The 15,701-nt window shown below is 38.3% G+C and overlaps 1 protein-coding gene across 2 annotated transcripts in view; it reads right to left on the minus strand.

Annotated features, from left to right (window-relative positions):
* The window catches only part of CCDC39 (coiled-coil domain containing 39), a 44,391-nt gene extending 43,867 nt beyond the window's left edge, over positions 1-524 (minus strand). For both annotated transcript variants that reach the window (XM_047875292.1, XM_047875290.1), the window contains exon 1: positions 303-524. In XM_047875292.1, the coding sequence (XP_047731248.1) occupies positions 303-392 (90 nt within the window). In that variant the 5' untranslated portion in view covers positions 393-524. The remainder of the gene's footprint in view (positions 1-302) is intronic.
* Positions 525-15,701: the final 15,177 nt, after the last annotated feature.

Raw genomic sequence — 15,701 nt, forward strand, 5'->3', positions numbered from 1 at the left:
AAGGGGACGCAGGAACCAGACTTTCCTCTCCTGCCCCTGAGGCGAAGTGGAGTGGGAGGGGAGAGAGTAACGATTCAGACTTTATAGTCGCGAATATCAATCATCCTTTCAATATACATTTTGTAATGCTTTGCAAGTACCGTAATGGGCAAACAGGTTAGGGAGGAAGGAGATGGTGCGGTGAGCATTAGACAGAAAGAGATAAAACTGGGGACGGAAAAGGGAAGAATAAAAGGGTTGGGGTATTCCTGCCAACCAAGAAACTACCCCCTCTTTCCCGGCCTTCTTCACCTGACCCTTACCTGATCTTCCAGGATCCTGTTCTCCTCGTTTGCCACCGGGATGGCGAACCCATCGTCCCAATGCAGCTCCGCCAAGAATTCATTACTCATGATGGCAAAAGGATAGAGAACCTCTGACAGGGTGGGGAGGAAAGATCCACCTTCTCGTATAGCCTGGGAGCAGCACACGAGGCAACTCCCTACACCCGCCAATCTCCCCAGTAATTACCACGATAACCCCAGCAACCGCCCCGCGTCCTTAGTTACCAAACAGGAAGTGCTCAAGCAGGAAGGCAAAACTTCCGGTTGAGAACTCTTGCCTCGGTCCGGAGCAGCTTTTCTTTTAAACTTCCGAGGAAGCGAAGCAATTACTCCACAGGTTCGCTGGGGTTGGTGGCCCCAGCATAACTATCCCTCAAGTTGCAGCTCGGGATCGTCCCCCAGGGCGCTCCCAGAGAGTGTAAAGTCTGTGGCGCCTGCGGTCTCCGGGGGACACTGGGAGCGGGAATGGCATTGCGCCCCGCAACTGCTGGATCACACGCAGAAGATGAGAGCTATCGAAAACAGACTTTTCTTTTCAAGTGGTGTTTGAGTTTCATCCGTAGATGAAATCTCGTCGGCTGAGGTAGACTGATATTTTGAAGCAGAATTCACTCCCTAGAATCACTGATGTGTGCTTCCATCTTTTGTTTTAATCTCCTGGTCTTCCTCCCCGTGTTCATCTGCCCTTCGCAGCGTCTTAGCTGACCGCAGACATGGACTGCAGCAGGGTTTGGTAGTACCCCCACCCCCGCCTCACCACTCCTACACTTTTCGCTGTACGTTTTCTATTAACATACACAAATCTTCAATTTCACATAAAAATCTGTATTTCTTCCTAATCTCCAAAAAAGCTAGGCAACACTGAGTCCACATTATCATGAAGGCATTCGGCTGAAGAAGAGTCCCAGTTAGAGTGGCAAGCACTACACCTATTCAGTAATTTGAATTACCTGCTCAGCACTGGTAGATATTTGAGTTTACCGCCTCTGCTGGTTAGCATCTCAGAACTGTAAAGGATAAAACTATCAACTAATCTAATCCTTTTATTTTCCAAACAAATAAACTGAGGCTCCCTGAGGTGAAGCGATTAAAGTCAGCAGAACCTAAATGAGGATACAGATCTCCTACTACAAACTATGCTGTCTGCAATGAGAGTTGTTCTTGGCTGAAATACCCTCTATTACGGCATCATGAACATAAATTAACTTTGCTTATCGAATAAGCAACTATCTATAGCCTTTTTTGCCCTTTTGAATTTTACCATTATCTTGTTATGCTTTTTATTATAAAAAGTTTAAATATATATATGTATATGTATGTGTGTATATATATATATAGAGAGAGAGAGAGAGAGCGCACATACCCACCCACATACTCATTATCTTGATTTAACATTTATATTTTGCCACATTCACTTTTTGCTAAAGCATTTTAAAACAAATCAGACATCATATTTTACCCCAACTACCTGAGCATACATCACTAATGTTTAACATTCAATGTTTTCTAACACAAACACAGTATTATCACATCCGTCAAAATTAATAACATCAAAATTCTTGAATATCATCTAATAACTGTTTCATATTTATATTTCTTCAATTGTCCTGAAAATGTCTTTTTACTGTTGGTTTGTTATTATGCTTTTGAAATCTTGTAGTAGCTTTGTCTCTTTGTGTTTACATGGTTTTCCATATATTGAATTATATGGAATATTTCTCTAGTCTCAAAGACTAGATTTAGCTTTTTGTGTTCTTAAAAACAATTTATATTTTTAAATTCTAACACTAGAAACATTTTATACATGTGGCATATTTTACAGATATATTGAATGCAGCATACATTATTTCACTGAATGACTACTCAGATGCAGCAGAATTCTATTATTCTTAGAAATGACTTTTATACATTTGACTATGCATAGTATATTTCATGAGTCAAAGTTTAATGAACAAATCCCTTTACTGAAATAATACTATATCTATATATACAACTACCATTTTTAGAAATAATTTTCATATGCGTGTCTTTATAGACCATATAAAATGCAGCACAGTGTGGTGAAACATCATTCACTGTAGAAAACGTTGTACTTATTCACATATACAACATTCTTAGAAATATCTTCAATAGATGGTAGAATTACCACGGCATTTTATTCCTCACTTCTGCAATGCCTAAATTCCCAACGTGATGGAGGAGAAAGCTTGTAGAGGAAATTTCAACCTATTTGGAATAACGAAATTTTAGAGTCTAAATAACCTTATAAAAGATGATCTTCTATTTTATAACAATTTACTCATTCCTAGTAATGAAAATGTTAGCATCCAGCATATAGTAAGATGGCACATCATTATTTATACTTGAGATTTGTTACGGCAGTATGCTTCCTAAAATTATTAGTGTTGCTACTGCCCATGTGTCTTAAACATTCCTTTCTAATTTCTCATCCCCATTACTAATATGAATACTGAGGCAGCTGCCTCAGCCTGTGCCAATCTGTTGATCCACCCCTCTCAGTGTTAGCAGGAGCTGCCAAAATGCATGCTTGCAGCTGTCTTTGCTGTGTACTCCTGTAGGCCCAAGGACATTAGAAGTCTGGCAGCCAAATTCATGCAAAGAGCCACATTTCCTGTATCTCAGGGATTCTATCTCTTGAATTTCAGGATGACAATTATACAGTGTTGAATTTTGTGCAAAATGTCCATGCCTCCTCCTAATTCTACATTTCTGCCTTAAAATGATAGTCATGCTTCTCCACCTCATCACCACGGCATTCCATATCATCTAGTTCCCACTTTTATAATTCTACAACTTCTAGATTATAACTCTATTGAACTTATTAAAATCTAGAGTTGGAAACAAAACCCAAAGTTTTTCAAGCCTTGTTGCTGACCATGAAATACTCAATTTAATTACAAAATGCTAAGGTAGATGCTATCCCTTTACTGCTTCATTCCCAAGTAGATAACTTCATCCAGATCACACTGTTCAGGCTAAAATATGAAGAGATTTTGGTTTTGCAAAAATAATGTGATGAAAGAAAGAAAGAAAGAAAGAAAGAAAGAAAGAAAAGAAAGAAGAGGAAAAGGAGGAAGGAAAGAAGAAGAAGAAAGGAGGAGGAGGAGGAGGAGGAGGAGGAGGAGGAGGAGGAAGAGGAGGAGGAGGAGGAGAAAAGAAAGAGAAAGAAAGAAAGAGAAGGAAGGAAGATAGGTGTATAAAGGAAAAGATATCCTTCACCTCCATGCCAACCTCATTCCCAAGAGGTTGCCACTGTTTGGCATGTGTCCTACCAGCATTTTTAAGAATAAAGCCATAGGGGTTCCTGGGTGGCTCAGTCAGTTGAGCGTCCAACTTCAGCTCAGGTCATGATCTCACTGTTCGTGAGCTCGAGCCCCGCATCGGGTTCTGTGCTGACAGCTCAGAGCCTGGAGCCTGTTTCAGATTCTGTGTCTCCCTCTCTCTCTGCCCCTCCCCCACACATGCTTTATCTCTCTCTCTGTCAAAAATAAACATTAAAAAAATTAAAAAAAATAAATCTATAGATATATTAGTTTTTCCTATAGAAACAGAATCATATTATAAATATTCTTTTGCAGATTCATTTTATCACTTAACAATAGTGGCCATATTTCTGTATCAGTACATTAGATCCTTGGTCTTTTAACAGCAGCTTAAAATTCAATATTATCCATCAATTTTAACTTTTTAAACAATGCTACAATGAACATCTTGTAACACTGTATTTCATCAAGTCTGGGGTATACTTATTTTCATATTTTAGTATCTCTAAAATTGGGATGCATATTTCAATCAGTGGTGTCTTCAATTTGGTGAATAAGATATAACCTTGCACACCTATGTGTGGGCATAAGTGTATGGCATATTCTTAGAAGTAAAATTAATGAAAAACATGTATAAGCAATTTTATTTTGAGAGATACTATTAAATTATCTTTCAAAAAGATTTTACATACCGGGGTCCCTGGGTGGCTCAACTGGTTGAGCATCTGACTTCAGCTCAGGTCATGATCTTGCAGTTGATGAGTTTGAGCCCTGTGTCGGGCTCTGTGCTGACAGCTCAGAGCCTGGAGCCTGCTTCAGATTCTGTGTGTCCCTCTCTCTCTGCCCCTTCCCTGCTCATGCTCTGTCTCTTTCTGTCTCAAAAATAAAGATAAAAAAAAAAAATATTTTACATACCAACAGAATATGGCAGTGTTCTTGCATACTCTGTATATTATAAAGTAATATTTTACAACCTAAAGAGAAAAATGTGGTATCTCATTGTTTATTGACAATTTTATAATTATGAGACTGAGCATCACATTTATTCTGCTAAGAATTTATCAGATCCTAAGACAAATAGCGTATGATTTCACTCATATGTGGAATTTAAGAAACAAAACAAACGAACAAATAAAAAAAGACAAACAAAAAGACTCTTAACGGGGCGCCTGGGTGGCGCAGTCGGTTAAGCGTCCGACTTCAGCCAGGTCACGATCTCACGGTCCGTGAGTTCGAGCCCCGCGTCGGGCTCTGGGCTGATGGCTCAGAGCCTGGAGCCTGTTTCTGATTCTGTGTCTCCCTCTCTCTCTGCCCCTCCCCCGTTCATGCTCTGTCTCTCTCTGTCCCAAAAATAAATAAAAAACGTTGAAAAAAAATTAAAAAAAAAAAAAAAAAAGACTCTTAACTACAGAGAACAAACAGATGGTTACCAGAGGGGAGGTGGGTGGGGGGTAGGTGAAACAAGTCAAGAGGATTAAGAGTACACTTATGATGAACACTGAGTAATGTCCAGAATTGAATTACTATATTATACACCTGAAACTAATATAACACTGTACATTGATTATACTGGAATTTTTAAAAATAAAAATAAATAAAATGTATCATATCCTTTGTCCATTTACTCCATTAGGTTGTCTCTTCTTTTTGCAGTGCTTTCTATTTTATGGACCGTATTCTCTGTGTATGTTTGTATCTGACATGTTTGTATGAACAATATTTTTCTCCCAATCTGTTTGTGGGGTTTTTAAAACTTTACTTTTGGTATATTTTGCCATAAACACCTCAGAAACTGCTAACTACTATTGTCACCATTAGTATGCTTCATATTCCAACAGGTAAGTTTATCATCAACTTGCCAGATCTGTGGGCTGCATTCAGCTCAGCTTTTCCTTCCCTAGTTCTTCTCTCCACTTTTAGGACTGTCAGTTTCCCATTAACCTCTCAATTTCATTTGTTCCTTTATCTTGTCCTGATTAGCTTCTTAATGTTGCTTTCCCCAAGATGCAGAGCTTGCCTCTCTACTCTTCTGTTCTTACACTTGCTTCCTCGGTGATCATATCCATTTTCATGGCATTAAATACCACGATTTCTGGGGTGCCTGGTTGACACAGTCGGTTAAGCATCTGACTTTGGCTCAGGTCATGATCTTGCAGTTCGTGGGTTCAAGCCCCGCATCAGGCTCTAGGCTGACAGCTTGGAGCCTGGAGCCTGCTTTGGATTCTGTGTCTCCCTCTCTCTCTGCCCTTCCTCCATTCACACTCTGTCTTTCTCTCAAAAAATAAACATTAAAAAAAGTTTTTTAAATAATAAATACCACAGGTTTCTTTAACGACTTCCATTAGCATTTCTCTGTCACAGATCTTTCTTCTACACTCCAAACGTATATCCAACTGCCTTCCTAACAGTTCCATTGAGATGTCTCCTAGATGAGATGTCTCAAATCTAATGCACAGGCCCAAGACAGAATTCTTGATTTCATCCCACACATATTCCAAGCCTCTTTTTCAGTCTTCCCTAGCACAGTAGAACCAAAACCATATACCCAGTTGTACAAAATCAGATCCCACCTGTCAATACCGATTTCTATCCTCTTACTCACCTCCCACCTCCAATACATCACTAGGACATATCACTTCCACCCACAGGCCTATATTGATTCTACTTCTCTCCATCGCCACCGCCACCACTCCAATCCATCTCCCCACTTCCACTCTTGCTCCCCTAAAATCCATTCTCCCTCAACAGTTAAGGTAATCTTTTATTTCCAACAACTCATTTTGAAATGTTTCCCCCATACAGAAAAGTCAAAATAACTTTACAGTGAGCATCAACATCCCCTTGATCTAGATGTTTCCTAGATCCTACCATTAACTTTTTACTACACTTGTCTATCAATCTATTCATTCATCAGTCTGTGTTGATGCATTTCAAAGTAAATTGCAAGAATAAATATACTCTCCACCTAAATGCTTTACCACACATGTTTACTTTTGTTTATATTCTTTCCTATATAGGTAACATTTATATACAAGGAAATACACAAATCTTGTGTTTTGACATATGCATACATCCAGTTAACCTAAACTCTTAAGATGTAGAACTTGGGGCGCCTGGGTGGCGCAGTCGGTTAAGCGTCCGACTTCAGCCAGGTCACGATCTCGCGGTCCGTGAGTTCGAGCCCCGCGTCAGGCTCTGGGCTGATGGCTCAGAGCCTGGAGCCTGTTTCCAATTCTGTGTCTCCCTCTCTCTCTGCCCCTCCCCCGTTCATGCTCTGTCTCTCTCTGTCCCAAAAATAAATAAACGTTGAAAAAAAAAAAAAATTTTAAAAAAAAAAAAAAGATGTAGAACTTACCACTACTCTAAAATTTCCCACTTGCCTCTTTCCAGTCAATCCTGGCTTTCACCTCCCCCAACCCCCAGAGGCAACTACTATTCCAATGTTTTCTCTATCATAAATTAGTTTCTTCTCTTTAAAACTTCAAATAAATGGAAAAGTACTATGTTGTGCCATTTTGCAATGTGTTGCCTTTCAGCTCCAAATTTACCCATTTTGTCTTCTCTGTGAAGACAGATATGGGCTCTTCAAATATTTCTCCTTTGACTATTGGTACAAAATCAAGCTTTATCAACAGAGGGCACAGAAGAGACCCTACAGGAGGGAAAATGTGTTTTTTCTTCCTGGTTCCAGTGTTCTCACATGGCAGGCTCCTGAGGCACGCACAGCTTCTCCAGCATCTGGTTCCTGCCTGGCACAAGCAGTATCTGTAGCATCAGGCTCCTGCAGTGCCGGTGGCTTCTCCAGCTCCCAGCTCCTGCAGTGCATAGCAGCTTCCCCTAGCACCTACCCCCACCCCAACTTGGGCAGTTTTTCAGCAGAGTGCCTCTAATGAGACATCTCCCCATTCATTCCCCAGCAAGTTCAACCAGCAGCATAAGGAGTTTTTGCCATTCAGTGAGCCCTGACAGGGTCTTCTTCCTAGGACACTCTATCTCAGAATTAAGAATGATGACTGCTCCTTATATCTGGTATTTCTGCATTTTTTTAGCTTATTTATTTATTTATTTATTTATTTTTTAACGTTTATTTATTTTTGAGGCAGAGAGAGACAGAGCATGAATGGGGGAGGGTCAGAGAGAGGGAGACACAGAATTTGAAACAGGCTTCAAGCTCTGAGCTGTCAGCACAGAGCCCAACACGGGGCTCAAACTCACGGGCCGCGAGATCATGACCTGAGCCGAAGTCGGTTGCTCAACCGACTACACCACCCAGGCGCCCCTAGCTTATTTATTTTGAGAGAGAGAACATGTGCTCCAGCAGGGGAAGGACAGAGGGAGAGGGAGAGGGAAGAGGGAAGAGGGAAGAGGGAAGAGGGAAGAGGGAAAGGGAGAATTCCAAGCAGGCTCCTCACTGTCAGCACAGAGCCCAATGAGGGGCTCGACTTCACAAATCACGAGATCATGACCTGAGTTGAACTCAAGAGTTGGACACTTAACCAACTGAGCCACCCAGGCACCCCTCCTTTTATTTCCTCTTAAAGCAAATTTTTCACATTTAGTAATTTTACTTGACAACACACCACAATTGGTAGTTAATGTTTTTATTTGCTTGTTTGCTTATTTTTTTATCTTTGCCATTAGACTATAATATGCACGACAGTAGGGACCATATGCACTGTGTTCACCCTATATTTGGAAACTAGAACAATACCTGTACAAGTAGTGCTCAATAAAAATTTGCCAAAAGAATAAACATGAATTAAAAGAGGCATTTTAAATTTTTATGTAATTAAATCTGTTGGTCTTCTTCAATAACTTTGGTTTTGTACCACACTTAAAGAAAGCCCTTTCCATAACACTATAAAAATGACCTCCAATAGTTTTTCTAGTACTTTTATAATTATGTGTTAAAATTTTAATGCACATAAAATTGATGTTTGTGGTGAGAGGAAGTAGATTCATAGCTCTTTTTCAAAACAAATAGTAATTTTCCCAGCACCATTTGTTAAATAGTCTATCTTGTTTTTTGTTTTGAAACGCGTCCTTTTTATATACTAAATTCTTACATATACAAAGGTATGTTTCTGGGTGTGTGGCATTTCATTGATGTATTTATCTCTGTCTCTGTAAAAGTACCACACTGTTTTGGGTAACACAGCTTCTTAATATGCTAGAGTCAAACACACCATCCAACACCACCATCACAACTATTTTTGTCTATTCTGAAACACTTCTTTGAAATCAAATTGTTAAGTTCCTCATCCCCCGCCAAAAAAAAGAGAAGGACCCTAGGAATTTCACTGAAATTTCTTTGAATATACATAATAATTTCAGAAAAACTGAAACTTTTATTTTATTGTCTTCCTACCCAGGAAAATGGTGAATGTCTCCATTTTCTCAGATTTTCCTTTATGCAATTCATTCTTAATATAGTTGCATATGATTCAGATTCAGAGTATTTACACACACTCAGAAGAAACTTCCAAGATCGCCAGTGGCTATAACATGTACTTCACCATGCAATGTTTTTATGCTTCTGCTGCTGAAGTAGTCACTCCCTCCAGAGGAATAGTCAATATTATGAAATAGATAATGACTTGGATAAGGACCTAACAGTCTTATGGGAAGAATGTCAGAGGAGTCTTATAACTGTCCTATTCCTCAACCTCCCTACTTGTGTAAAACACATTTGTAGTGGTGAATATATTGACCATTATCTATAACATCTTGCAAACCTGTACATTTCATAAGGCTGTCTCAGATATTTGACTGCTCTGATGCACCCTGTTAATGAAGAAGATGGATGTAAGTCTTTACAAAGGAACATTCACCTCACAGCCCAGTCTTATGCAGTATTTTTGAAATCACTGTTCTTTTTTTTCAATCTTTTTATCATTGTTTCTGAAACACAATAATTATTTAATGCTTGCTGAATTAATGAATGGATTATTCCCAAGGATTTATTTCTCCTGGTAACAGGAGGCCATGACTATACTTAAAACACTTTCTACTACAGAGAAACAGTAGAAGAAAAACCTCTCTACTTACAGACTAATATCCTTTTCTAAGAAATACATGTCCACAAAAGTTATTTTGCCCATGGTAACCACTGCTTTGTAAAAAAGTATTACATAATTGAGTCGGGTACAGTAGGGTATGTGTGTGTGCACGCACACGTGTTCATACACACACAAATGTACATGTGTAAAATCAATTGCTGTAGATGGGTAACTTAAACAGCTAACAATTGTCTGTGACTATTTCTTAGCTGCAAGGACAAAGGGAAAAAGAAGGTCCTTTATATCAAATATTCTCACCTATCCAAAAACCACTTACAACCAAAGAATTGGCTAAACCAATACTATACGAACCTTTGACATTCATGGGTTCATACTTTTGCTAGTGGAAATACATATTTTACAGATTTTATTCACTTACTCTAATCCAGTAGATGGTGCTACATGTCTGTATATGTAAAGTACCACAAATGCCCTTTTTTTTCTTTTTTATCTTTTCTCTCTTTTTTAGCCAGAACTCTCACCAAGGTTTACTATTATAATAAAGCTTATTATTCCTGACACCTGAGCCAAATCTCTGGGTGTAGCATTAAAGATGTACTTAAGTAGAAAACCCCCCAGAAATAATTGTGGACCAAATACCAACCGAACAATCTATTAACAGTTTTTTTTTCTTCAGCTCATTTTCACTCTAAAATGACAAAATCTTTGGTGTCACACAGAATTCTATGTCAGTCCATTAAAAACATCCAGATGCAAAGTCAGAATCCTTCTTATTCTTCTCAATATTACTACTTGCTATTATTATGAAGCAGCCATAACAATGATAATAGGTAACAATGAAAGTTTAAATTTAGGATTGTAATGGGTAGATCAATATGTAAATTTACCATGTAAGAAGATAACATACGGCAAAAAACATAGGTATATAAATTTATATAAAGATAAAATTTATTGTTAAATCAGCAATTAAGCTTGACCATACAAATTGTTTCTTTGTGAATCATCAAAACCTGAAAGCTTTATACAAGTAGAGACTCTAGGTATCAGCACAAATAATCTGTATCACCCAGCAACCTGCAAATGGTTAATTTATGTTAATTACATATTATAAACACAACTAAACTGACATATAATCTGAATCAGAAGTTATATGTTTTTTGTCTCCTTTTACTGTGCAGATTGTAATGCTATTAGCTAACAAACTCAAAATGCTTTGAAATCATTTTATTGTAAATCAAGAATAAGGGGACATCAACTACTAATATAAAAATTAGAACATTTTCAGTACTGTATTAATTTATTGTATTAAATTTTGATTCAGTTAATGGTGATATGATTTCATAATGTCCTTTTGCATTATTTAAATTTTTTTACTCTTTTCATTGTATCCAAAGAAAAAGGAGAGCTATAGTCACTAATTTTAGATGAGTTCTATACATAATATAGGTATTAATAATCTGCTGACCAAAGGCTTAATAAAATGGTTTTATTCAGTGAATTAGATCACTTTAAGGACTAGATTTTAATACAAATATAAGGGAGTCAGTAGGAACCTTTTAGTTGACTATTTTGTCATTTATGCTTTCCTTTATTCATATTTTCATTAATGCTTTGACCAGTCCTTGAACAAACTCAAGGAGGCAAAACTGAATCAGTTATTCCTGAGTAGACTACACAACATGAAAAAGCCACGGTCTTAATCCAGGAATGACATCTTGATGAAAAAGCCAAAAAAAAAAAAAGACAATTCATATAGTTGGTTATAATATAGATAAGATAAGATAAATCAACTTATATGTCTATTGAGAGCAAGTTCAGGGTTGGGTGCCACTAAATCTCCTTTGTAACTAGCTTACCTGGAAGCAGTAACATTGACCCAATGACTAGATGAACCACAGCGACACAACTTCTTAAAGGAAGTGGTTTGTTTTTGTCTTTCTGAGATACGATAATGGACATAAAAGCAGTTCTTCATTCATAAAAGAAACATCACATTTGTTAAAACATTGACCAAGCCCAGGGTGCCTGGGTGGCTTAATCACCTGAGTGTCTGACTCTTCGTTTCAGCTCAGGTCATGATCTCATGGTTCATGAGTTCAAGCCCTGTATCAGGCTCCATGCTGACAGTGTAGAGACTGCTTGGGATTCTCTCCTCCCTCTCTCTTTGCCTCTTTTTTTAAATAAACTTAAAATTTTTTAATTAAAAAAAAATTGACCTAGCCCTTAAGTTACAAAATTGAAAATGAGGTTATTCTTTCCCTCAAAGAGTTTAACCATTAAGCAGAGAAGCTGCCTCCTAATTGGTAACTGCCTTCATAATCGACCTCTCTGATACCATTTCCACACCTCAGCAAAAAAGATCTTTCTAAACCTCAAATCTCAGTATATTATCCTTCCCAATCAAAAACCTCTCTTTGGCTCTCAGTGGCCTCCTTAACATGGCTTATAAGGTCCACTCTTCCCATATTTGCCCAGCTAATGTCAACCTTCCCTGATGTAAATGTGCTTCCCCAGCATCATATTTTCACTGTCATGGCACTTACACTTTCTACTTCTCCACCTCCCCTATTACACTACAAGCAACGTAAGTCAGAGAGTGTGTAGCTCATTTAACCCTGGCTTCCAAGCATTAAGCACACAGTAGACATTCATTCATTGATTCATTGTATAGTCATTGAGCACCTAATGTGTGACACGCTCCCTGTAGTAAGTGATAGGGACATGTATCAGTGAATGGAACAGACTAGGATGCTGCCTTCCAGAACTTTCATTAAATTAACTAAAGCAGACAGAGTGCACACAGTTTGGAAAAGCTATCAGGAATCATCAGGAAAGCATGTCTGTCTCCAGGTAGGAGGGCATCAGGGACAGATGAGTCACCTATTGAATAGGGTCTTACCTGAAACTTCAAAGATGAGATACAAAGGTTTCTGGTGAAAAGTTGAGGGAGAAAGTTGTGGAAAATCTTGAACCTGGGAGATAAAGGCAAGTGAGAAATTACAAGTAGTGCAACACTGCTGAATGGGGAATGGGGTGACTTTTGTGGCATAGCATTTGCCTAGGAGGGCAATATGAGATGAGGCTGGGAAAGTTGAAAGGTACCAGGTCACAAAAATATTTTCTTGTAGATAATAGGGATACATCAAATAATTGTGATTGGGAGACACAAATGGAAAAGAGACAGTAATGACGATCTGAAATAAAAGAGGCAGACGGTAAGACTTTGTGACTTTTTGGAGGTAGGACTAACCAAGAGAGTGGTCTTCTCATCCTGTTGGAAATATCAGGGACCAGTGGGCTTTGGATGAGAAAAGCTAGTTCCAAAATCTGCCAGCAATACTGTCCCACAAACAGCAAAGTTTTCAAAACCTCCTTAAAATTATACTGTCAAACTGTAAATGTGTTTTCACCTAGCTTTCTAAACCTTATATATTCTCCCATGTGTTTGACAATCCCCCTCTTTAAGTCATTAGAGCATGTAGTAACACCCATAGGTTCCTGCAGGTTTGTGTATATCATCAGTGTTCTTATTCTCCAGGGCCCGTGGTAGACATGGAAAGGCAGAGAGAGGAAGTATATAATCTGTTTCTTATGCTGTCCTAGCAAATTAGTAAAACAAATACTGGTAATGGACTGGTAACGGGCTCCTTTGCATTTAGCATTGCTTTTCAAAATAAAACAAAGATTCTTTCATTTCCCTCTTTGTTTTTTTGGAAACTTTTTTTATACCTTTATAATGAGCATGAATTATTTTATGATCAGAAGAAAAACACTTTTTAACAATATCCCCCCCCCCCACCAAAATCCTTGGGAAGTAATGAGGACTGGTGAAAACAGTAAACAAAAACATACCCACCATATAACTACTATGTCAAAAAATGTAGGGTAAAGATACAAGGAAACGTGTGTTTGTCATGATGCCGTACACACCATCCATGTGAAACCAGTATAAAAACAAGGCTGGTATGGGGCCGCAGCCTGCACCTTCCATACTGCTATATGGAAAAAGCACCACTCCACAGGGCTAAGAAACTTGGCTTTTTCATAAAGCATTAAAAGACACTGCAGAGAGGTGGCCTGCTTTTATTCAATGAGCTATAGCTGTCCACATAATATGTGAGTAAGTTTACTCAAAGTACTTTTTATCAGCTGTCAATGTGTTTCTTAGCCTGCATTTGGCTATCTTTCACATAGCAAAGGAGAAAGCAGGGATTATTACATGCTTTTTTCCCTGGGAGAACTAATTGTTGCCTATTACTTGAGTGAATTGTGTTTGGAAGTAATTGCTTTTCTTCTGCTATGTTCTATAATATTCACATACAATCTACTCAGTTTGGTCAAAAGTTGATGTCTGCATATACATGCACCTAGACAGTTGGAAGTGGTTGAAACTGCCTGGCAGATGTTGTTGGTGTTGAGACATCTGTGAAGGTATACTGAATCTTTCCTCTTGCAATCTGTTCAGAGTGTCTGCCTATACTCTACTGTAGACTTAGAATTTTATGCTCTCCATTGTTTTTCTTCTCTGCACACTGAATGCTGCTTTCTTGTTATTCCCATGTCATTATCATACTCCAAACTCCTTTGTGAATGAGTTTCTTAAGTTTCAGTGAGGATTTCTGAAAATACAAACTATTCTACCCTCTTTCTTTTAACTCTACCTCTCACTGAGGTTCACGTAGAGGTGGTTAGTAATGGTAGGAGAAAAAGAGACAGAGAGAGAGATGCACACATTAACCAACAGTTTTCTTTTATGAACAAGAAAATTGGCCGTTTTCCTATTAGCATATGAGGAACCTAAGACTGTCTCTTGTTGTCAAGGCAACAGCTGTTCCTTGGGTAGCTGCAATAGAAAAGAAGCCAGAGCAATCTTTATAGGATCAAGTCTTTTTTATCATCAAATCATTGATGATAAATCATTGAGAGTCTACCCAGGCTATTCTCCTGCCTTTAGTTAATACCTACTAAAATAATTTAAAGCCAATACAAAAAAAAAAGTCCTATTTTAAATAATTCTGAAGAGATTACATAGCTTATGTTGGTAATCATTTGCAATGTTTTATGGTTCATATTACTAATATTTTTTCAATCATTCCAACTTAAATCTTTCATGCTGCAGTTTGAAATCCACTTCCTATAGTTCTATTCTCAGTAGAAGTAAACAACTGTACACTTTTCCTTCTAAGAGAGTCTTGTCTATACTTGAAACAACAAAATTGTCTGACTTAAATTCCCCAGAATGAATAATGCTAGATCCTTTTCTCTTTCCAGACATATGTATTGTAGGTCTCTGATGACATCCTATATTCTGCAAGATGCTAATTAGGGAACCCAATCCACCTTGTTACTTATAGAAAGCTGACCAGTGGTGTCCAAAAACAGAAGAATACCACCCCATTCTCAGTTTATCTACTCAAGTCTCCTACGTCAACATAATCTATAGAATTCTATTCATCATAAGTTTTTGTTTGCTTGTTTGGGTTCTTTGTTGTTGTTGTTTTGCATAGACTGGCTAATCTGCTGCCTGGTTTGAGCATAATCACTCATTCCCCACTTGGCACTTGGGCAAATGATTTTTCTCTCCAAGTAGCCATCTATCACTTTTCCTTGTAGAATCATGTCTTCTTGGTTCTTCAAGATGAAGTTCGCTCACTCCCTCCCTCACACTGGCAGGTTTAATGAGCATACTTTCTGCCTTCACTGTCCATGTCACTAATATATGCTGAGCAGTCACAGGAAGGCATCCTGAAAATATGTCTTAAAAGGGATCTATGTTGATCAGCCATGCACAAAAAATGTATCACCTAGAACCAGATATTTCCTTTCTCTCACTGGATTTCCTGTGTCATTTTGACCTATTACCTTAGTGTCTCAGCCATGGATGACATACTTTCTGGTCCTAATTTTTCTTGTCTTTAAAATGGAAGGCATCTGGCTGGTTCAGTTGGTTAAGCATCAGACTCTTAATTTTGGCTAAGGTCATGATCTCATGGTTTGTGAGATGGAGCCCTGCATTAGGCTCTGCACTAACAGCACACAGCCTGCTTGGGATTCTCTCTCTCTGTCCCTCCTCC

This window comes from Prionailurus viverrinus, chromosome C2, assembly GCF_022837055.1.
Source record: "Prionailurus viverrinus isolate Anna chromosome C2, UM_Priviv_1.0, whole genome shotgun sequence".
NCBI classification, from domain to species: domain Eukaryota; kingdom Metazoa; phylum Chordata; class Mammalia; order Carnivora; family Felidae; genus Prionailurus; species Prionailurus viverrinus.